Below are 24056 nucleotides of genomic sequence, written 5' to 3' on the forward strand. Positions count from 1 at the left end.
ACGGTCTGTTCCCGACTGTGGATTTGGAATGGGAGTAGGGAAGAACTCTGTAGAGGTAACCACCCCCGCCCCCTTCCAGATCTGAAACTAGTTCTCCCTCACCCCGTTAGCTCCAGTCCCATCCATATGAATTAGCTGCCTGGTATATACGAAGTGTCACAAACAAAAGGAACTGGTGGTCTGACATGTCTATCAGTTTCAGAATATCTGAATATTAACCTTTGCCTGAAAGTTCTCAGGGTATGTTGATGTCAACTCAAGAAGAGACAAGAACAGCCACTGGTAGAAAACGTGAGAATCCATAAGGCCCTGTAAGGAGAACCCCAAGGCAGAGATGCCACTGAGTTTTAGATCCAGCTGAGCGCTGAGAACCAACAGTTCTAGAGAAAGCCTCTCAGATCTGGGGGCCTATGCCTCTTGGGAAATCTCTCTGGGACTTCAGTTCAGTGTTTCCATTGGAAACATTCCATGTTCCTTGGCATCCAGTTAAAAAAAAAGAAAAGGAGGGCTTCCCTGGTGGCGCAGTGGTTGGGAGTCCTCCTGCCAATGCAGGAGACACGGGTTCGTGCCCCGGTCTGGGAAGATCCCACATGCCGCAGAGCGGCTGGGCCTGTGAGCCGTGGCCGCTGGGCCTGCGCGTCCAGGGCCTGTGCTCCACGGCGGGAGAGGCCACAGTAGTGAGATGCCCGCGTACCGCAAAAAAAAAAAAAAAGAAAAGGAGTTTGTGTGCTTTCTCATGAACCCCAGCGGCCCATCTTCATGTCTGTGTCTCTCCTGTGTCAGGAGCAAAGTGCCGCCTGGCCATCTTGGAACAGGCAGGAGGGTCTAGTTTCAGTTTATTTAGGAACCTGAAAGAAAATCTCAGCGGGGCACAGAAACAGTTCAACTCCAGGTGGTGTCAGCATCCATGTAGCCAAGGGCTTCCCAGTCATCTGTAATACAGGGCTCACCCATTTCCAATCTCCTGAATATGTTCTGAAAGGCAGGGGAAAATATCCGCTACCCCTGGGAAGCTGTCTGTTTAGGATACATAACTAAGATGTTCATGGCTGAGGCAATGATCGTTTAGACTAAAGGCTTCTAGAGGACAGGGGCTGCGTTTTAATCGGAAGAGGACATGAAGAAATAAACGCTAAGTAGTGAAGAGGGAGATGCATTTCAAGGGAAGCGGCCATCCCACTATCTCGGGGCTCAAGATATGCAAATGGCCTGGGATTTATCTCGTTAACCTAACAGAGAAGAGCTAGAAAGGAAATAACTTCTATTACAAGGCCACGGGTTAGATATCACTGTGGGACCAAAACGTTTCTTCTTGTGTTCCAGAATGTACCAAGTCCAACAACCCAAATGTGACTGTTTTACTCAACTCTATTTTGCTAAAAGAGTGTATAAAGGCTTCTGTCACCACTGGGCTGGAAAAGCAGGAACGTGAAAAGAGGGATAAGGTGATTAGCTCAGAAAAGTTTTTCTACAAGAACCTTCTGAACTTTACAGTACCCAAAGTAATTTATAGAAGCTTCTATTTCAAGTCAGTTTAAAAAAAAATACTAACAAGTTCCCACCACAATCAAATCTATAAACAGTTTCGCTCTAATTCTTGTTCCACAGACCATTTCCTGGGGGAGGGGAGGAGGGAGGGAAGGAGGGGGAAGAAAGGAAGGAGAGGGAGGGAGGGGGGAAAGGAGGGCTGTGTGTGCTCAAACTCATGCGTAATGAACCACTGATAAAGGACTCTGACAGCACCCCTTACAAGAGGTAAGGCTCCTACAGCCCCAAATCCAGACCTACCTCTAAACTTTCTCTCAAGTCTTTTCAGGGGTTCCCCTATTCTACCAAACCTTATCCAAACGTAAAACTGAGCTAAAGTCATTTCAAGCGTCTCGTGAATCTTCTGAAACCTAGAAAGCACTTCACAGAAGACCCTGGGCAATACCTTGTCTGACTCCAGGGAAGTCCATGGCAGCATTCTTTCGAAGCTCTCACAAAGTCAGCTTTGCACCTTTGTGGAGATTTCACCCAGCACAACTCCAGGGGGCACCATGCACATCGACCGTGGTGTAAAGGGCGCACTCTAAAGTTGTGCAGTGCACGCCCTGCACAGCTGTACATGAAGGCCCTAGCATGACCCAAAATGTCTACTGGGGATAGGATACCTATAGTGTAGCTGAATTCCTCTCTGTGGTACCATTCTAGATTACTCAAAGAATTGGGTCTGTAGCAGGGAGAAGCTGGAGATGAACTCTAAGAACTTCTGACCCGAAACCAGGGGAGCAAGCTGTCCTGAAATGAGATGGCTGTATATGTGGAGGCTGCAGAGCCTGCCTGCTGCTGGCAATCTCCACCTCGAGGTCAGGGGAGGGCAAGCAGCAAGCCTGTGGGAGAGCATTAACTTTCTTATCCTCTTCCTTTCAGCTCCAGAAGAAAGGCTTCCCCACTGCACACATGCCGAGGACAAATGGAAAGGTCCCAAGCAGTTAAGACCCTGTGCCTGACCATCTGTGAGTGACAAGGGCTCTGAGCAGAGCAAACGTGCCACTGAGAAGTACCAGCACTAATTCCTGTTTCAACTCCCAGGAGGAATACAGTCTGGTGCTACCAGCTAAAGGCATGGGACCTACGGGGACATGGGTGGCAGCAGTGAGGGAGACATGGGCGTCTCGGTCCTCCCCCATCCACATGGCAAAGAGCAGAGAAGTGAGCGTGTGTTTATAGGTATGAGACTAAAAAGTGATGAAACTGCTACTCAGAGCAAGCAGAAAACAGCCCTCACTCAGGACCCACATATCCACGCAGATGTCTGTGACTTCCCGATGGCTGGTAAGTTCTGAGAGAGTTCTGATTTACCTCTGAATCTCCACAATCTGTGTGCACAGTAAGTTCACAATCAGCAATAACTGAATGGACCTCAAGCCACATACACAGAGAGTTTCCTCACCACGGATGACGGCCAGGGGATAGCTAGGTCAGGGAGCACCGATGGGTAGAAGAATCATCCACGGCTCTGTGCCACTGACAAGAAAGAACTGGGAGGAGAAGGCTGCTACTGGCATTAAGACAGGGTTTGTTTTTCCCCAAAGAGTGGATGGTAAAAATCACTTCATGACACCAAATGCCATGTAATAAAGTGTGAGGCAAAATAAGAGACATTTCATCCATTTAGCGAGGAGAGCTGGCCCAGAACTTGAGCTCCTGGGCAAAATACAAAATAAGAAAGAACGGACGAGAGCCAGTTTACGGGAAGAGAAGAACCCTGAGTGTCGCTATTACTGTGATTAGTAAAGACAACAACCCTACGGTGTTTTCTAAAACCCACGGGAGGAAATTAGGCAAATGCTGCAGCCAACAAAGAGAGCCCAGGAACACACACATCACACAACACACACACTTTCTCCCTTCCCTGTTGGGCCCTGAGTCACTTCACCCGTGCTGCCAAAGGATGACTGCTACTGGCTACTTTCAAGGGTATTTCCATCATGCCCTCCTCTCAGGATGAACTAGGCTTCCAACTTCTACTGTACCACAGCCTAAGGCAACGGTTTCATTTTTCCCTCTTAAGGGTGAATGAAGGCCCTGCTACAACAGCTGTAAGGAAGTAAACGCTCTCCCTCCACCCCTACCCACTGGTCTTCTCTGCAAGGCCACCCTCACTGCTGAGAAGCACACAAGCCTCACTGGGTGTCTACCTGGAGCCACGTCTCTTCAAAGACATGGACAAGAAGGTGTGAACAGCCCTAAACCGACCCCACGGGTCCCCTGAGCTGGAACATTAGAACACCAGCCTCATCCCTCTTCCTTGAAGAACTAACCCATGCTGATGGGAGCCCTGCAGGAAGCCAGACAAAATCCTCCAATCTGGTGCTCGGGTAAGATGCTAACGGTCCCAGGACTGGGCAGACTGAGTGGTACTGAGGCCTGACTTGTGTTGGCAGGTCGTGTTCCCTTTGTCCAGATGGACAACCAACACATCTCTACAGACTGTAGTCCTGAGAAAAAGCAACCACCTACATAGTTATCCCGTGCGGACCAGCCGGGGTACAGCTGCATGTGAAGCTGTCGCTCCTTCCGGGCCAGCTCGTAGTATTTCGCTTGCTCTTCTCTGGACAGTGCGTGCCACTGGAGGGGACATAGTGGGGGGAGAGAGAGAGGCAGAGGCGTCACAGACCACGCTGTGGCTGGAGGATGGATAGCGCTTCCATCAGAAATGCTGTCGTCTGCAGGGGCCCGGCACTAACACGAGGGCTCAGCCAGAACCGGATTTTTTGCCTACGTTGTTCTATTCTTGCTGTCTCTGCAGGTGGGGAAGACCAGGCTGAACCTCACTCGAGTGCTGGGGTTACTGGTCCCAACTCCACGCTGGCCATGGAAGGAGTCAGAGTGTGGCTAAAGGGAAAGGACTCTCCAAACCAGTGGGGACAGGGACATGTGCCAGCCCACCCACTGCATCCTGTCCTGGCCCTCTTCTCCCGGCGGGGGAGCCACCTACCCTTCGGCCCAGGATCTGGTTGATGGCTGCGCTTTCTTTCAATGTGCACTCGGCTACAACCTTTGCTCTCATCTCCTTCATATACAACATGAATGCGTTAAGAGGTTTCTTTATGTGGGGCTTCTTCTTTTCTTCTTCCTTTTTGGAGTCCTGATGTTTTCTGGATGGAGACAAGAGAGACAGACACCACCCAATAAACAATCGCGAGGTTCCGCTTCCTTGGCAGCAGAAAGCCCACCTCCTCGCCACCTCGATACCCTTAGCAGTTTGGAAGGAGAAGCACACTCCCGCTTTGGGTCTCTTCTCCACCCTGGAAAATGGCACAACAACAGGTTGGGGAGGGGGGTGGAGGGGTGAGAGATTTTGTTATCACTTTCTCAAGGCTCACAAATATACAGTTGTCCCAAGCTGGAGGGGAAAGCACACTGTGGCCGCTTCCCTCTCAGCTGGGGTCTCTCACGCTCGCAGGACAGAGAGGGGTCAGGGACGGGGAAGTGGTTGCAAATCCCAGTCCATCCGAGGACACAAAGAAAGGGCTGTGTTCTCCCCCGCAGTGGGTGCCAGCCGTGAAGCCCCGCGTGGTGCCTGTCTCCCTCTTTGTAAAGCTGGGTGTTTCCTGGAGTCACACCAGCGCAGCCAACCTCGGACAGGGCGCCACCACCCAGGAGCCACCGGCTAAGCACGCGGCAAAAGAGAAACTGATCAGAAGGAGGACACTTACGCGCTGTGGAGTGAGCCGACGTCACTCTGGGAAGATTCCTGTTTGACTGTCGGCGTGACTATGGCCGGGTGGGGAATGCCGGTCGTGTGTAGAGTATGATGTGGTGGTACCATATGGGGAGGGAACCTAGAAGACAGAAAGCTGTGTAAATTGTCAGAATCAAAATGAATGAATGGGGAGGGATGTGTACACACAATTTTAAAAAAAGAAAAAGAAACAGCGCGTAACACTCACATGAAAGCAACCCAAGGCATATGAAACCTGTCAGCATTAATTAGCAATAAATTAAACATAATGATTCTTATAATGTCATTAAAGCCAATCTCCCCCTTCATTATTGCTACTGACATGAGACATTACGATTTTTAACATCTCTAGCAAAAGACAAGTTCAGCCCATATACTTGGGCGGAAAAGTAGGCTTTGGACTACCTGCTGGAGATCACAGGTTTGGGGGGACATTATTAGTGACATCTAAGAAGACGATTTCCTAAGTCCTAATCAGCACTAGAATAAAAGGTGAAATCTTTTGTTGCATATAGACAGCTAAATAAAATATTAATGCGGCTGAAGTATACACACATTTTTTGACAATGCTGCATATGCCTCATTAGGCCTCATTCTGTTGATGGGAGTGCAGTAATATTTTTATTTCTCTCGTGCTGCTGTGCCCCCATCGCTTTGACAGGAGTGGGAGAGAGTGAGGCAGAAAGATCGGGGAAATCCAAATAGTTCCTATCTGGTTCTCAACATAGGTCACGGATGTTTTAAATAAGTTTGTATCAAAGATGACCCCAAAGCAGTATTTTACACACACCCCCACAAATAAAGCTTTGAATTCTGATTTGTACATCCTTTCCCACTCTAAAGTTCTGGGGTTCCTAAATTACTTTTACTTAAAACACTGCCTATGCATTGAAAGGCCTTATAAATGATGGTCAGAATTGTTAACAAAGAAAAGAGAAGTTTGTGTTTTTTCCTCTAATACTGTTTATTCTTAGGAAAGTTTTTTCAGACACAGTTTAGGCCGTGAATTGGCATTTCTCAACCATGCAAACTAGCCAGGACATACAGAGCTAATTTTAAAATGCTCTTGGTCCACCTGCAAACTGACAACAGGATCCGACAAACAGCTCTCGCATTTTCTGATATGCTTGGAGTCACCGTGATTTGTTCTGGGTTAGAAGAACCACCCTCTTAAAGGAACGAATACTACTGTAGAGAAAAGTGGGGCGAGGGACTACAAGGGGAGATTCCCCCAAAGAAAACAAAACGGCAGCCCCCAGGTTCTGCCCTGGCAAGATCACGCAAGTTCACACAAGTTCAGGTGAAGGCGATCCCAGGTCAAGCAACTGTTGCTTTCAGAATAAATCCAAACCACAACCACCCCCTGTACCCCCCAGGGAATGAGCACCTGTTCTTTAGGAAGCTAATTCTGCTGGGCACTGAGGTGCTAGTGAGACTTTGCCGTGACAGTTATTTCACAAGGATCCTGTACTTATCTACAAGGTTCTTTTCATATATGGACTGGAAATGAAAGTGGCTTCCATTTCACCAAAAGAATGCAGCAAATGTTCATTTGAAAAATTATGAAAAATTAAAGTCCTAACTGACTCTGCGTTGATCAACAGAGAAAATATCAATGAATAATGTAGATTTTTGAAGGGGGCCCAGAAGCAGAGTGGACATTTGACTCAGAATTTCTACGCTGATGTGGCCCCTCTCCCATGGCTGCCTTTCCCAGTTTAAGTCAGTATCAAAGTTTGGTAACAATGGCATCATTTTTTCATTAAGAACCATGCGAGTTCTTTTAGGGTGTCAAGAAAAAGAAAAGAAAAACCCTGAGATAGAGCGAGAAAATAAGAGAAAGAAAAAAAGAACTTCCAATCCCACGCCCCCCAAAAAATGAAAAGTAAAGCCTTGGGAGGCACTTGGGTTCCCAAGTTACACCCTGTTCCTTCCCAGAGCTCGAAGGCCTCTGAGAAAACATAAGTTAAGAACATGTGTTCTTCGAAGCCCTTGGGTGAAGCGGTGGGTGGAACGGCAGCTTTTACTGTGAATTTTAAAGGCTTGACATTCCTCAAATACATATGTTCCCTTCCTGCTGAATGAGAATATGTGTACAGGGTGGGGGGTGGGGGGGCCGGGGTGTGTGTGTGTATAAAAACACTGTGTGTGTGTGTGTGTGTGTGTGTGTGTGTGTGTGTGTGTGTGTGTGTGTGTGTGTGTGTGTGTGTGTGTGTGTGTGTGTGTGTGTGTGTGTGTGTGTGTGTGTGTGTGTGTGTGTGTGTACACACACACCAAACACCACAGGGAGACACCACAGTTTGAGTACATTCTGGGGTGGGGAAAGATTTCCGGTGTAGCCATGAAGACCAAACACTTCCAAGTTCACATACCTACATACATATTCCTATACCTGAGAAATGTATAGCAGAGAAAGAGACGTGTGTGTGTTATGTGCGTGTGTATGGGCTATACGCATACCTTCGTGTAAGAAATCCCTTTCTGCAGACAACTATTTCATGCAATGCAATAAACACCCTAAAAATTCCAAGCCGCTCATTATATCCCCCCATCTGCTTTCATGGCTCCAAGCCAGAAGATAATGATGAACCTTAACTTCTTAAGGACAACTAATTTTTGTTTCTGGCTGTCTCAGGGGCTTCTGCCTTCCTCACTCTCACCTTCCTTCACTGTTGACACGTTTCTGTTAACTGGATATCTTCTGCAGGCCTTGATTTCATGCACGAGCAGTGGGATGCATTTTCCTGTGCAACAAGCCTGCTTTGAGCTGCATTAGGTTTGTCATTATTCTCTCATTTCCCCCCTTGCACTTGTAACATTTCATCTCTTCCTGCCTTATTTTTTGTGAGCCACGGTGCACCCACATTATGGTTTATACATGATCTCTCTCCCTTTGAAGCCGGCGGATTTCAGAGCCCGCTCTCGTCAGGAGAAGAGCCTTGCGCCAATTTAGCAGGCTGAGGGCCCGGAGCTCCAACATCTCAATCTAAAGGGGGTCACAGGGTGGCACAAGTGAGTGTCAGCAAGAGCTGTTTAATTGCCAATCTAGGCTTCTCCATGGTGTTTAAAGTATAATGACCCATCACTTAATGCTGAGAAGCCCTGGCCCCGCTGCTGAAGAGAATGAATATCAAAGGGTGTTCTGGAACAGGGCAAGCTGCCTACATTCCCTATAACTGCCATAAGTATAATAGACCCATACTTCTGTCGCCCCATTACCACAATAATGTATTTAATTTGCTGTATACTCTTTTTAACTCGCTACCTTTCATAAGGCCTACCTGGGGAATCGGCCGCCTCCCCCCTGCACCTCGAGCCCCCTAAACTTCCCTCCCACCGGTCCCTTTCTTTCCTCCACCCCCTGCTCACCTGGAAATCATTGGCTAACCTCCTAATGATAATTCAATCGATAAGCTTAACCTCAATCCCTATCCTACGATTACTGCACGGCTTTTAACCTCTGGAACGCACCGAAGGAACAAACACGACAAACAATGCGTTCTATGAATGCTGGTTCGGAGGAGGGTGAGCTGTGGATTATAAGGTGCTCAGAAGCAGCTCTCCTCCTGGGAGGCTCCCTATTCGTTCCCAGGCTTCGCGAGGTTGTGATGACATTATTTAATGAGGATAACCTTCCTCTTCTCACTGGAGAAGACGACCCACAAGCATCTTCCCGCCTAACCGATACTGGTGTGGATTTAGAAATTGAGATGATTTATCACATACGGGACATGGATCTTTATGAGCTGCATGATACCCACGGCATAATTACAAACGTTAGAGATGCTACAGTTGGTGTTTCTTAATGACTGTGGTTCTTACCCTTCCCTCCACCAAAATCACTGTTTTGTAAGTAGGAAAAGAGGCATCTTGGCCTGCCTTTCCAACCCTTCCTCTGGTCTTGGGTCCTCATGCTGGCTACAGAGATTGGGGGAAGAGGCTGGGGGATGGCATCTCTGCCATGTAATGCATGGTGATTTAATTAGGTGCCATCCTCAAAATGGATTAGTTGTTGCAGCCCATCAGGAAAGTCTAAACCTCCACCGATGTAATTAACTTGACTGAAAATCAGATGAACAGAAAATAAAACTATCATTAGGAGTAATTAGTGACTACTTAAACATACTGCTGCCAACCAGTTTGTAAATAAACTAGCAGTTGCTGAAAAATTAGCCAGAATTAATTAGAAGGGGGAAAAGGAGAACATGGGGATTAGAAAGATCTAGGTACACGTAGGCAGGTATATGTGTGTATGTATTATATATACATTTATATGCTGAAAGATAGGTGAATGTACACATGCATATGATTTTTTAACTTTCAAAAATTTAGAGCTACACAGGCCAACGTGGTCCCCCCCCCCCGCCACATGTGGCTACTAAGCACTTGAACTGTGTCCAGGCCAAACTGAAATATGGTGTACGTGTGAAATACACATCAGATTTCAAAAACTGAATACAAAAAAGGTAAAATCTCATGAATAGTTGCTTTACAGTGATAACATGTCAGAATGAAAAATATTTTGATTCTATTAGGCTAAATAAAATATATCATTAAAAATAATTGTCTGGGTTTTTTTTTCCTCCTTTTAAAAAATGTGGCTACTAGAAAACTTAAAATTCCCTATGTATATTCCCTATATATAAGGCTTACCTTATATTTCTACTGGACACTGCTACTTCAGAGAGAGGTGTGTTTGGGTTGGTGGGGGAAGTAGGATGTCCTTTCTTATTGATGCTTAAGAGTCTGGAGCTTTGAAAAGACTGATAACCTTTCCTCAAATTCTTCTTTGTATAATAATAAACTTACCTGAACACTTTCCTTTCTTACCTGGTTTAGGGCAACAGAGAAGTAACACTTTAAAAAGCTCTACACGCCCTAATTACTTCTTCCTGCCTTCTTAAGTTTTGTTTTGTTTTGTTTTTTTAAACATATTGACTCAGAAATTCAACCTTGAAATTCTGCCATCATCTACCTGGGAAGTTCAGGGCAATTTTTCAGTATTTTCTAGGAGGAAAGCCTAACGCACTGTGGGTCTTATACCCTTAGAACTACATGTAGCAGCAGTCCCTGGATGGTCTGGGAGCATCTAGAGAACTTTCTGAGAAGTGACCCACGGCCTTGGTTGAATGCCCTCTTTCTTGGAACTCACCTGGACATGGAAGCGTTGACAGTCAGAGCTGTGGGGTAGGGGTGACGGAATCCTCCTGTCGTGATGGGGTACACTGGCTGACCTTGCCTACAAAGAGGGGGTACACAGTGAGAGTATGCAAACAGGGGCGGAGGTGGGGAAAAGGAAAAGAAGAAAAAAGGAAAAGTTCTCTCTGCACAGTAAGCTTTATTCTCATTTTCTCAGAACAAAAATCTTGGGGATTGTACAGGAAGGATCAAAGGGAAGAAACACAGAACAATTTGAATGCCATAAATCTGATAGGAATGGCTAATTAAATTTTATAACCTTTGCTTATGTCAATAGAGACCCTCTCCCCAAGCTGAAACTAGGTGTTTTGTTGTAATAATTAAAGGCGAAGTCTCGCTTGCTTTAATGGAGCCATCACACTAATTGAGGGCTACACATCCAAAGGAAAACAATAATGAATGTAAATTTATACCAAAATAAAGTACAGTGAATCAAAGGACTTCAGTTGCGCTTTGGGCCTCTTTCAGTATTTAGATCTCGGTGAGAAAACATTAAATTAACAGAGCTTAATTTGTAGCCTTTTGTCAAATTAACAAGTGTTGACAAGAGTTACCGGCGGGGAGAGTCCCCAAGAAGAATTGTGGGTAACCAATAGACAATCACACCTCATTACAATAATTAAAAAATACAGCAACATGCAAAATAGCATCCTCATGAAAGACACACAACTTTTTCTGACAGAGGGTTGTCTGAGTTGGCTATTCCTTTTTATCTATCCTTCAAATCTCTCTCCATCAGCTGAATGGGGCAAGTGATGACTGAGGACTATTGGAGGCATGGTCCCACCCACTGAAGATGAAATAGGACACACATTCCCATCCATGTCCACCCTCCCTAACAAAACTGAGGAGCAAAAAATAAACAGAAACTCGGCCCAGGGTTGGTATTTAATACAGCTACTGTATAATACAAGATGGGTTTTTTTTGTTGTTTGTTTGTTTTTAAAGTGCAGAATATGCTCAGCTAGAGAAATCAGGGTAGAACTGAGGGGAGGAGGTGAACCACTCCAAAACTGGATCTTCTTAGGCTATAAAAGTATGTCTTTCCCAAGACCCAAACTTGAGAATTTTACCAGGAATTACTCCTGTTAAGATTCAACAAATTGTCCTGTGTTTTTTAAAGAGTAGAGATCACTGATAAACATGGAGAAATATATATACAAAAGCACACCATCGTAAAGCACATATTACACGCATGCATACAAACACACACACAGTATGCTTACAACATTAAAGGCCTTTCTACTGTGATTTTAAAAACACACATTTTTTTTTTTTTTTTTTTTTTTTTTTTTTTTTTTTTTTTTTTTGCTGTACGCGGGCCTCTCACTGCTGTGGCCTCTCCCGTTGCGGAGCACAGGCTCCGGACACACAGGCTCCGCGGCCATGGCTCGCGGGCCCAGCCGCTGCGCGGCATGTGGGATCTTCCGGGATAGGGGCACGAACCCGTGTCCCCTGCATCGGCAGGCGGACTCTCAACCACTGCGCCACCAGGGAAGCCCAAAAAACACACATTTTTTAAAGTTAACTAAGGAAGGTTAATGGGTGGTACTATAAAAGCAAGCCCGGGCGATAGGAAGACAAAGTGTAAAAGGCAGTTTGATGATCTGGGCGCTGCCAGGACCCAGGGTTGACAGGAAGGCCCCACATGCTGGAGTGAGGATTCCAGCTGCCCCGCCCACTCCCCTCAAAATTAGGTGAAGCACTCAACATGCAAAGACTCTCAGAGAGATGCTGGTTGAGTAACATGGAGCTTTCTCAATAGACACAAATTTCCACTGTGGTTGTCAATCTTGGGAGTGATGGTTGGGATGGGGGGTGGAGTTATAACCCCCCACTCCCACCCCCAGATTTCAAAACTAGGCTGTGTCTGTACCCACCCCCCGCTGCCTCAACCCAATGACAGGACTCCAGCTTGGGCTGCCACCTGCCGAAGAGCCACGATCAGCTTCACAGGGGAGAAGCCCTCAGGGTCTTCTGCAATTCCCAAAGTACCTTAAGGGTACCTTTGTTCACAGAGAAGAACCTAGGGCCTTTGGGGACCGTGGGTTCAGAACGCCAAGTATCAACAGCCTTTTTTTTTTTTTTAATCTGTTTTTTTTTTTTTTTTTGGCGGTACGCGGGCCTCTCACTACTGTGGCCTCTCCCGTTGCGGAGCACAGGCTCCGGACGCGCAGGCTCAGCGGCCATGGCTCATGGGCCCAGCCGCTCTGCGGCATGTGGGATCTTCCCGGACCGGGGCACGAACCCATGTCCCCTGCATCGGCAGGTGGACTCTCAACCACTGCGCCACCAGGGAAGCCCAACAGCCTTTTTCTTACATCATCCACCTGAATGGCTACTGACTTGCCTGCTTTTCCACAGGGCATTTCAGCAAGCATCTTCCCCATGACCTCCCACCCACGGCCCTCCCTCGCCAACTCTGTCTTCTGCGAACACAAACATACATTCACGGAATAAATAATAAGCATGTGCCCGTGTGAGAAACAAAAAGGAAATTAAAAAATGGAACTCCTTACTGTGGTACTAACCATCCTAGCGGATGGGGGATTTGTCCTACGGCGCCGGGCGACAGTGGGTAATACGGAGATATATCTGGAGGGTGCGGAGGCCGTGGGATTCCTGAGAGAAGAAGCAGAATTTTAGGTATAAGAGAGGGAGAGAAGGAAAGAGAAACTGTCAGGTGATGGGAACAGGTAAAGGATAAAGGGAGACATTGCCTCTGTAATCCTAGCATGAGGTTCTTTGCATGATTCTGATCCTAAGAACTTGTTGGTAAGTTTCATCTCATTATCCCTCTGCCGCAGCTTGAAAAGTTTATCTCACTCTAGATGGATCATACACTGGCTAAACGCAGACAAACTCAGAAAATGACAGCTTGGGTATTTCTGCCTTATGTGATTGGCATGATTATTTGAATTGAAAAAAACAAAAAGAAATCTAAAGGGGTTGGCACATAGTAGGGGATCAAGTAATATTAAATCCCTTTGTCCTCACAACTTGTCCCTTCCCTCCTTCCTTTTAATTCTAATGACTTACCTGCATGAGTTACTCCTCTGGTTTCTAATATACTTTTTGAGTTATGGCTTTTGAAAGGTTACCCTTGCCTTCTTTCAAAAAAGTTAATTCTGTTTAAATGTGTCCAAGTCCACTTTGAAGATGAGCTGTAGGAGAAACTCACACAGTGCCTTGGCATATTATCCAAGGCAGAATCTGAACTGAACAGACCAGGAGATGTTGGAGGCCTGGTACACTCAGTTCTAGAGCCTGGTTTTCTAGAGGACCAAGTCACCTGCGTGAGTTAACCCACCCGCTGACTGGGTACCGCTGGACCATGGGGGCTGAGGAGTGAGTTCTGAAGGTCTGTGCCACCACACAGTTATTAATTCCACAGGAACACATCCTGCAATCAATCCTTAGAAATCAAGAGGGCTGGGAGCAATTTGGACCCAGAGGAGCAGATCTACGCAGCTCAAGTGGGAAGCAAAACGAACAATTCCTCAGAATTAAAACAGTATTGAAGGGCATGAGCTGCGTGTTCGCGGATGAAAACTATTTCATTTTTTTTAAATTCTTTCAGGAAGCTTTTAATCTGTAAATTAAGCCTCCCTGGGTGACATTTTCATGCAGACATTGCTTTCTCTCTATTACAAAAACCAAACAGATTAGCTGGGCTTGGACCCTACACCAAGCCATTCGCACACTTGAAAGAACATTCGCAGAGGAAAAGTAAACAGTCCGCAGACGTTAATCATATGCTTTACGATAACCATTTAAAAGCTATTCCCTGTACTACCATTATTTAAATGAGACGTTGAAGCTGCCATTCACTCGTGGAGCCTGGGGCCGGCTGGCAGCCTCCTCCAGCCGTCCAAGCACCAGCCTCGGTCCCCCACGAGCACAAAGGGGGCTCAGAAGCTGGTGAAAGCCAGCTAATGTGTGGCTTCATTCAGGAGCAGCCAAGGCGGCCTGAACAGGCAGTCTACCTCAGCTCACCACCAAACAATTCCCTCCGACAAAGTGACATGGGAAGAGCCATTCTGAATCCATCCTTCTAATTAACTAGTTGAGAAGAGAAACCAACCCCAGCCAGTGCATCGCCCAGCCAGAAAGATACACCCTTGGCCTTAGCTGTTCTCCCAAGACCACCCCACCTTGTTTTATATCTTGTTGCAGGGGAGCTATACGTAACCTCGCCTTCTCCCTCTCTCCTCTTTAGGGAAAAAGCACGTGGGATGGAAAGGAGGGACAAGTATAAAAGCTGGAGTAAGGTAGCATCTTCTGCCTGAGACGCTATTGGTTGTTCCGTGATGCAATGAGGAAACCATGTTGGACTTGGGTCTTCCCATCTGCAAAACGGGCTTGATAATAAATACCTAGGATATTTCAGGGGAGGAAGAACTCAAAGAAATCAGCAAACAGAATGCAGAACCCAGTGATGTGGTCTCTCGAGGCTGCACCAAGTCACCGTCAAGTGACTATAGTCCCTTAGCCACCAAGGAACTTGGGGCTTCAGGGAAACATGCTGTTAGGGCTCTCACACTCCCAAGGAGCTGAGGAGGAGTCCATGACATGCCTCCAAAACTATTACTGCCTCCGAGTCTGTTTGAGGCTCTTGGAGTTATAAGCCACTCCTAAGAATCACCGAGGGACTCCTAGCCAGGTTCCCAACACAGCCCCTGCAGGCGTACCTGGAGCTCTGAAGAGATCCTTAGCTCTGCAAATGGACTCCTCCAAAGGGGAGGAGAGATCCACTTCCTCACCAGGCTCTGGCCTCCCCGAGGAGCTTCCTTGTCAGTATCCGGGAGAGGAACGGGAGCCTCTCCATCACCACTGCAGCCAGTCCCCAAGTCAACATCCCTCCCCAGCAGGTCCTCTGGTGGCCCTGGGACCAGCACACTCTCTTTGCACCCAAGCACTCGGCCTACCTGTTTTGGGGTCTACGTCAGCTGGTAAGTGTGGAGGTGGGTTTCCCGGCGTGAAGTGTTCATTGCTGTATGTGATAAGAGGCGTGAGAGGGTGGACATGGTGAGGGTGTTGCACAACCGGCACTTTGTTCGACTGTGGGGAGGGAAAGAACAGAGAAGGACACCGTCACGCCAGTTCCGACAGCCCAGGACTCCCGACCCTCAGGACGCCCTGACCACTCCCCACACCCTCCCAACCTGGACTTTGTAAGATGCAGTCAACTCCGCCCACCGCCCTGGTCCATGTCCTAAAATAACAGACAGCTGTGATTCAGCTCTCTGGGTAGGTGCGCCTCAGTCTTTACCTCCCCCCTGGGCCTGGCTTCCTACTGTGTTCCTGCAGGTGGCGGGGATCTCCTACCCCAGGGCCCACGGGAGGGACCTTCAGGAGGCAGGCAGGCTTCACAGGGGACCGGCTAGGAAAACCAGCTAGGGAAACCCTTGGTTACAAGAAACCTGGCAGGGCCCTAATCCCATCCACCCAGCCTCCTTATCCACCACCCCAGGCTCTGAACCCCTCCTGGCCCCTTAGAACCAGTGGGCAAACTACAATCCTTTACAGACAGCCAGGATGAAAAGCCTCACTCATGGTTTGGTTGGGAGTGTGAACTTTACCAGAAAGCTCTAAACTGCCAGGCGAGCACCTGCATATTTTATGCATATTACAGCAGCCCAGGTTCATTAGGAATCTCATTAGGAAGTCCCCGGGAATGCTAACAAATTAACTGGATGATGATGAATTGGGCTAATAAAAGGTATGTATGCATTTTAGAAATGGGCAATTCTAGAAAACAAAGTACAAGGCCTTTTTACGTTTGGGAAGAGCTGCTAGGTGGAGAAAAGGAGAAAAAAAAGAAAAAGAAAACCATTTTAAAGATTTTCCTAGTTGCAATGACCAGACCTTCCCAAACTATCTTCTGCTCCTTCCCCCACCCCAGGCTCCACCACCCCCTCCCCGGCCCACTATGAGACGCTATAACTCAGCCCAGCAAGATCACAAAGAAAAACTTAAGCTGAGACAAGCGAACTACTGGGCCATTTACCGAGAGTAATCCAATTGCAAAAAACCCTATTCCCAATAGAGGATTTTCACTAAAATCCTACAACAGGGACATTTAACCAGATTAGGTACCAGCAAAGATAAAGAGGCTAGTATTAGATGATGAATGGATTAGAGTCAAGTTTCATTTTAGAACGTGTCTTCATTTCCTTTTATTACTTTTAGGAAGGCACAACTTGCATTAACATCAAGGAAAAGGAATTGCATTAAAAGAAAAGAAGGAAGGTTCCAGTGCTGCCCACTAGCGCCTCTTGAGTTCAGGGACCACCAAGCAGTGAGTTCTCTATGTTTTTCTTCTTGTCCTTTTTTTTTTTTTAATGGGTGAAGAAAGAAGGGGTGTGATATAGTAAGAGTATTTCTTACCACAGTTCATTGTGGGGAGGGCATTTTAAAAGGCACTTCTAACTTTTTCATGGGTATGTTTGGAAAGAAAAATATGGCTTTCCTAAATGCTCCCGGAAAAAGAACACAGAAAAAGAAGCCAACACGCCCAACAGCCGAGTTTAATGATTCCTATAAACAACTGGACACTTTCAGAGAAAGACGGTAGCTCGTGGCTCATGGGAGCCTTGTATCGTGAGCTATCATTTTGCAATCACAACATCGAAATTAAAAGCACCCAGTACCATGTCCTTCGTCAGCAGCTATGAAGGTGTGGACGTGGCCCAAGTCAGCTGAGTGAAGGTCAGCCACTCCAAGGCCAGTGCCAGCATCTCATGGTCATGCACTGAGGAGTCTTTTAGGAACCATTTCTGTTTCGGACAACTTGAAAAGTAACCAACAAATAAGCTCTCACTGTGTGCTGGGGTGGAGAGGGAAAACAGCAAGAGACAAAACATATCAGATGGAGTGGAGACCATTAGGAGGAAAGGAAAATGACAGTTGCTGCCTTCTAGAAGTTTTCTATCTGGTTGGAAAGACACACACCCGCTGAAATGAAAGAAAGCAGACCAGGGCTTCCCTGGTGGTGCAGTGGTTAAGAATCCGCCTGCCAATGCAGGGGACATGGGTTCGAGCCCTGGTTGGGAAGATCCCACATGCCATGCAACAACTAAGCCTGTGCGCCACAACTACTGAGCCTGCGCTCTAGAGCCCGCGAGCCACAACTACTGAAGCCCGCCAGCCTAGAACCTGTGCTCCGCAATAAGAGAAGCCGCCGCAGTGAGAAGCCCGTGCACTGTAACGAAGACCCAATGCAGCCAAAAATAAAATAAATAAGTTGAAAAAAAAAAAAAAAAAAAGAATCCGCCTGCCAATGCAGGGGACATGGATTCGAGCCCTGGTCCAGGAAAATCCCACATGCCACACAGCAACTAAGCCCGTGCGCCACAACTACTGAGTCTGCGCTCTAGAGCCCGCGAGCTGCAACTACTGAAGCCCGTGCGCCTAGAGCCCATGCTCCGCAACAAGAAGCCACCGCAGTGAGAAGCCATGAACCGCAACAAAGGAGTGGCCACCGCTCGCCGCAACTAGACAAAGCCCGTGTGCAGTAACAAAGACCCAACGCAGCCGAAAATAAATAAATAAATAAATTTACTTTAAAAAAAGAAAAGAAAGCAGACCAGTTCCAGACAGTTTAAAATAAGTGTGGAGAAACCGTGGGACGAACCACAGATAGCCCAAGGGAGGGAAGATCGTCACTTAGGAGTTTGGAAGGACTTCCAGGGAACGAGACCACCGCAAGCAGTGGAAGAAAGCAAGTATACAAACCTGTGATGGGAAAAGGGCAGTAAGACTTGCATTCCCCAGCTCTGGTCGAGTCAAGCATCTCTCAGGATGCTTATCACGAACTTGGATTCCTGATACTAAGAAATCTCTCAGGAGGGGTCTGATTCGGTAGGTCTGGGCTCAGGACCCAGGCGTCTTGGGTCTGCCTATGGAGTACCACAGGTGTCTCTTCTGTTTAGCCATGACCCCTAGACCAGAGAACCACGAGATCCCAGACAAGCACCAACGTCAAGAGACTTGAGTCCTGGTCATGAACTGTGTCCTAGTTCTGCCAGAATCCATGAGTACAAAACCTGCCACATGGTAAGCACAGGAATGGTGGCTTATTATTACTGTTATCTTTGTTGTTTGGGAGAAGCTGCCCGATGGCACGGTTCTGTTTGCGGTTCAGAAGTGCATAGTCCATGGCTGTCTTCCAAGCAGGAAACGCTGGGGAGACCCTCTTTCTCTGCCTGTCCACTGAAGGATGAAGATAGCATTTGGGCAACAGTGAAGCTCACAGGTATGTGAGAAGAATTCTCCCTCTTCCTGTTAGATACATGTATAAAGGGGATTCTGACAAAAGCTGGACACCTGTTCCGGCTTCCTTCACTCTCATTATTTTTGCACATCTCAGCCTACTAGCCAGTTAGTCTCTCCCTGTTCAGTCAAAACTCTGTAGCATGGGGGAGGGGTGGTCAGGGGAGGGTAAAGGGATCTGAAGTTTTCACTGCTGCCTGGCTTTGGGATGGGGGGACGCAGGTCCCACTGGGACACGGAACTCTTTTCTGATGTGACCGCATGACAGGCAAGTCCCTAGAAACAACACAACCACGCGGCTCTCCAGGCTGGCTGGTTCCTAAGCAAGCGCAGGGAGACGCAGTCATACATGTAGAAACCAGGGTCTAATGGCCACTCCCACTGAACCTGCCTGTACCTGGACTGCTTTTATGATGGGAGGACATCCTTCTAGAAAATGCCCATGTCTCTCCAGCCTCAGATCCCCACAGTCCTTTCTGTCTGCACCATATTATGTCCGCTGCTGGGGTCGCAATAACCTTTCTTGGTGCCACCATAGCTAAGTCCCTGAAGGACAAAGACGATGTATTGCAGACCTCTGTATCCCCTGTAATGCCCAGCCTGTGGGAGTGGGGAGCACACTCTCATAAACTGCGTAAGAACCACCAAACTGCAACAGTAAGCATCAGAGGAAGAGAAGGACAGATGGAGCCGGCCTCACAGATTCATTTCAGTAAATGTTGCTGCTCTTAAATGGCATCTACTCAGAATCACAGAGCAGAGCTGGGGGGGGTGAAGATCACTTCAGAAACCATTCAGTCCAACACCTTGTTATAACAGCGTCTTTAAAAAATGGTTTTAGAGCCCACTGGCTTGCACACGGTGACCAAGAGTGAAGTCTGAGAATTCCAGGAAGACTCGGGTTTAAATCCTACTTCAGGCCAGCTGTGTAACCTCTCACGGGCCTTCGTTTCTGTGTAAATTTACTCCGGATGAGAACTCTGTCTACCGAATAGGGTTGTTGTGAAAATTAAAAGAGATCATGCCTGTAAAGTGCGTATTAGCACAGTGCCTGGCACGTCCACACATGCCGTGCAAAGAAGCTTTGAAAACTACAGTCCAATGAATACTAACAACGAGGGCACAGTGAAGGTGATGTCTGCTACCCCTCCGGTCTCTTGTCAGTAAAGTCACAGGGGGCAAGGCAGTCACAGACCGCACCCCGTACTGTAAAGGCACAGATGTGCACGGCGGGGCAAGAGTACACGGATGTCCTGCGGCCACCCTCCCTCAGGTGCACGCCCTTCTTAAAAATGTGATGTTTGGCCCATAAATATATTTTATTATGTCTTTTGAGAAAAACCATCACTTTAATATGCTATTAAATAACACCGTCACAGAAGAGTTGAAGGTTAAATAAGAATAGCCGGTGACAACCAAGGTCCTTCCAGAATCAGGGGGAGGGCCTCGAAGTAGGAGCTGATATAAATGAAACACGGAACAACCACCCAAATACGAAATGTCCCTTAGACTTTCCCCTTCGTTATGAACAGCTCCCACTTCTTTAAAGAGGTCTTTAAGGATGGTGTTCAGAACTGTACAAACCTAGGAAAATTCTGATGTGAAAAGTACCTTTTGTGAGGGACATGGAAAACCTTCCAGAAATGCATCCAGGAAATCTAAGTTAAAGCTACAATGTCTGCTGGGAGTGTTGGTGGGGTAAACAGGCTGAAATATGTATCTCCTCCCTCTTTTATCTTTCTACAGAGTCCAGTGTTCAAGGCAAACAACTGTAACATAAAACTAGGTGCCTCTTAGGCAAGCGCTTTATCTAAATATTAAATATGTCTTCAAAACTACCCAGGGGTGTGAAATCATTACCTCCAGGGACAGCTGACTCAAGTTCAAGGTTGTGAGAGTGGCAATCATGGGAGGCTGCATGGAGAGCTTAAGCTGCTGCTAGTTAAGCCTGAAAGAACACGATGAGCACTGGGAATCTCTGAGCCACAAAAAACAGCAAACGTTCCTAAAATAGTCCACACAAGGTCAGGGAGTTAGGCCACAGTTGCCCATACACGCCAGCACCACCGGCGCCTGAAACTCACCCAGAGCGCCACTCAGGACCCCTTGCCTAGACAGCCCTCTGACCGAGACCTCCCTGGCTCACACCAGCGCAGCTCACAGCTGCCACAGCTCATGGAGCCTGTGTTGAGTGTGACAGACTTTATTCAGTCCTCACAAAGAAACCTATGAAGTAGTTGCATTTGTTATTAGCTCACCCAGCAGGTGAGGAAACCTGTCCCAGGTCACAGGCTTTGCGAGCTCACCTGTCTCACTCTACTTCCTGCTGCTGTGGCTGCGGAGACGGGTTCACTGCCAGGTGGGGTAGTGAGCTGAACCCAGTAAGCCCAGCCTGGGCCAGCCTTCCCAGCTGGACGCAGATGCTTCAGGACTCGTAAGGGGATCTGTCCTCCATACTCCCACCTGCCAGTCTCTGGAACCTAGACCAGTTCAGCACACAATGTTCCCGCCGTCCTTCCCCCAATTAGGAGTAGCTCAGGGCTCCCCACCTCAGCCAGGCACACCCTGGCTATGGAGCACGAGGCATTCTGAGCGGGGATTTTTACACCATGTGGCGGATTATGGAGGGAGGGGTGTAAAACATTTAGTGGCATGTTTCTGCTTCTCAAATACAGACACAAGCGATTTATCAGGGCCCAGCAGGATTCTGGTGATAGATGTGGTCAGTTCTGGCAGAAAAGAAAAAGTCAGCTAAAAACCCGAACTTATTAAATGAAGTAAACGTTATCTATTTAAAAGGAAACAAAATCCTCATCTGACTTTAAATTATTGAGGCTTTATGTTTTCTACCTGGAGGGATGGCTGTTACTCACTTCTCCCCCGGTTCTGTTCATCAAGCCCTATAGGTTTTGAGCACTGAATAGTGAAATTAGAAAGAAAAGGTCCTTTAACAGCCCTCAAAGCGCACAAAGCCTTTCCACCCAAAGTATTCATCCTACTGCAGTGGGAGGAGTGGGGAGGGGGCACCCCCTGTGGCTGACCTTTGACCCCTCGAGAACCCTTAAGCCCGGTGTTCTGGCCATGCCACCCTCATCGCCGAGCGCCCACACATCCCGTCCACCCAATGTTGCCCTCGATCGGGAACCCGGCAAGTGAAAGAGTGATTCAGCCCCTTCTAGATCCCCCTGCCGGCCCTCCTCTCACCCCAACCCCTCCACCTTCTCTAACTGTGGGGAACCCAGAGGGAATGAAAGCTCGCCATTCACCCCGCAACCTATTAATCAACAGACGTTGAAAACAAATAGAGCCATTGCGAGCCCTGGCCTCTCGGGTGGCAGCCTTCCTCTTCAATACTCCCCTATGGCTCTCCCTTTCTGAAGAAGAAAAATGGGGCCAGAAAGCGCCTTTACGGGGCCAGCACAATAAAACAAAAGCAGCACAGAGGAGCATTTGTCAGCCTTCTCCCCTCCCCAGGGTGGATATGAAGGGTCTCCAGAGTCTTAGATGACCGGCCCTCCCAGGGTCTGAAATCAGCATCAGGAAGGGACACCGTTCACTCAAGGTTTACACTGAAAAATGGGTTTATGGCCCATCTCTGTGCACTTTTTTCCAGACGCCACTTACTATGGCTGCACCAAGGTCAATAGACGCTGCTACTCACTGGAGTCACGGAGCACAGATGAGGAGGAGGGGCTGGGACCAGGAGAGGCTGTTTCTTCCTCATCAACAATCCCCTGTTGACTCAACCAGTCCTATTTTTTTGGGCTATGAACCAGAGTGGAAGGGTCAGCGACGGTAACCTTCCTGCCTAAACAACTCACTGACTGCCATCCACAAGGAGTAGCCACTTCCGTTACTGGGATGATGACGTCAGGGAGGAGTCTGTATCCAGGCCGGTGGGCACAGCCTCATTTATCTGCTGAGGATCTCACTGCTGTATCCCCTAAACCTCCTGCGTGCACAGAGGGGGAGGGTGGCGGGCGGACATCCACCACGGCCTGAAGGGCTGCTTTCCACCCTTTACTCTGGCCCTCTCCCCTCACAGCTGTCCAGAGCCCAGCCAGCGAGGACCCACCTAGTGCAGGGGCTGTTCATGGTTGGGCACTGCTCCACTCCAAGGCCTTGCCCCCAGCTAAGGGGGCACTGTCTCCCTGGGCAAGACTTCTACTGATGGCTACAGCACTGCCTGTTGGAAATAATAAATAACACCGAGAAAGGTTTGCTTGAAGAAATGAGGTGGTTAAGAGAAAGGAGGCCTACCTATGAGATGCAAAAAAGAAACACCCATTCTGCGACTATAGCCTGTATCACCCCGCATCGCCCAGCCTGCGTCACCTGGCCTGAATCCTGTGCGCATAAGGCTGCAAAGTTACAGCTTCTACAACCACCAGAGCCTGACACTCAGGGTGCTGCTTGTTTGTTTTGTGAATTATCAATGGCTGACTTCTTTTCCCTCCCCGCCGCAACCCTTCTTTCTCTGGAATCAAATCCATTTAGACAGCAAGAAGAGGGAGAGAGAAGATTCTCCCAGCCGTCTATGAAATTCTGCCGACTCACAGTTCCTCCTGTACTCACACAGGCATTAAAGTTCCTCGTGCAGGGAAATGACTGAACAGGGCAGGCAGGGAGAGAATAAATGTGCAGCCAATTTTCATCCACGTTCTCACACACACATGCATATACATAGAGCTAGCACAAACCATCCTAAGCTCTTGGCCTTTTTTGGGTCGTTTGGGGGGGTGCTGTTTGTCTGTTTGTTTTGCCCCTTCTATAATATAACAACCCGGCGGGTAACACACCAAACAGATTGCCAAGCATTAAGGGTCTAAGGGGTCCCATTCAGCATTTCTTAATGACCTTTTCTCAATCCCCCAAAAGGGGGAGGGGAGGGTGGGAGAGGGGCTGGAGGTGTTAGGGTGGGGAGTGGACACATGAAGGGGAACATTTAAACCTAGAAAATAAAGATGTGCTCCGGGCTGCCTGGCTTTGTGAACATCACAGCCAAGGCCCGACCCAGCAAAGCTGTGCTTTCACAGGCTCTTGAACAATTACTTCCAGTTAAGTTCATTAAAAATAATTCATTTCCACTCATTCTCATTTATTTTCCAATAAAAAGAAAGCATCCCATTGTGCTTCCCCCAACTAACCTTTAAAGCACTTGCCAGCTTAAGTCTCAGCCCGCCCGGTCCAGGCTCGCCCCTGACCAGTGAGTTCCCAGGGTTTCTTTCCTGCATGCCACAGGATCCCGGAGGGGAGTGAGGGGGTACGGCAGCATAAGGGGGCCCTCCGACCATCCTAATCCTCCACCAGGTCTCAGAGATGAGGACCAGCCGCTCCACCCTGAAGTAATTCC

General features: G+C 47.9%; 1 protein-coding gene across 42 annotated transcripts in view; it reads right to left on the reverse strand.

Moving 5' to 3' along the window:
• Positions 1 to 24056, reverse strand: part of TCF7L2 (transcription factor 7 like 2) — a 200955-nt gene that overhangs the window by 10772 nt on the left and 166127 nt on the right. For 16 of the 42 annotated variants that reach the window (XM_081231384.1, XM_081231378.1, XM_081231411.1 and 13 more), the window contains 6 exons: positions 15358 to 15490; positions 12949 to 13051; positions 10383 to 10469; positions 5205 to 5345; positions 4484 to 4643; positions 4006 to 4113 (listed from right to left, as the gene is read on the reverse strand). In XM_081231384.1, the coding sequence (XP_081087510.1) occupies positions 4006 to 4113; positions 4484 to 4643; positions 5205 to 5345; positions 10383 to 10469; positions 12949 to 13051; positions 15358 to 15490 (732 nt within the window). The remainder of the gene's footprint in view (positions 1 to 4005; positions 4114 to 4483; positions 4644 to 5204; positions 5346 to 10382; positions 10470 to 12948; positions 13052 to 15357; positions 15491 to 24056) is intronic. The other 26 variants (XM_081231386.1, XM_081231385.1, XM_081231381.1 and 23 more) reach the window with 3 other exon arrangements.

Source organism: Mesoplodon bidens, assembly GCF_964165515.1.
Source record: "Mesoplodon bidens genome assembly, chromosome: 1".
Classification (NCBI taxonomy): domain Eukaryota; kingdom Metazoa; phylum Chordata; class Mammalia; order Artiodactyla; family Ziphiidae; genus Mesoplodon; species Mesoplodon bidens.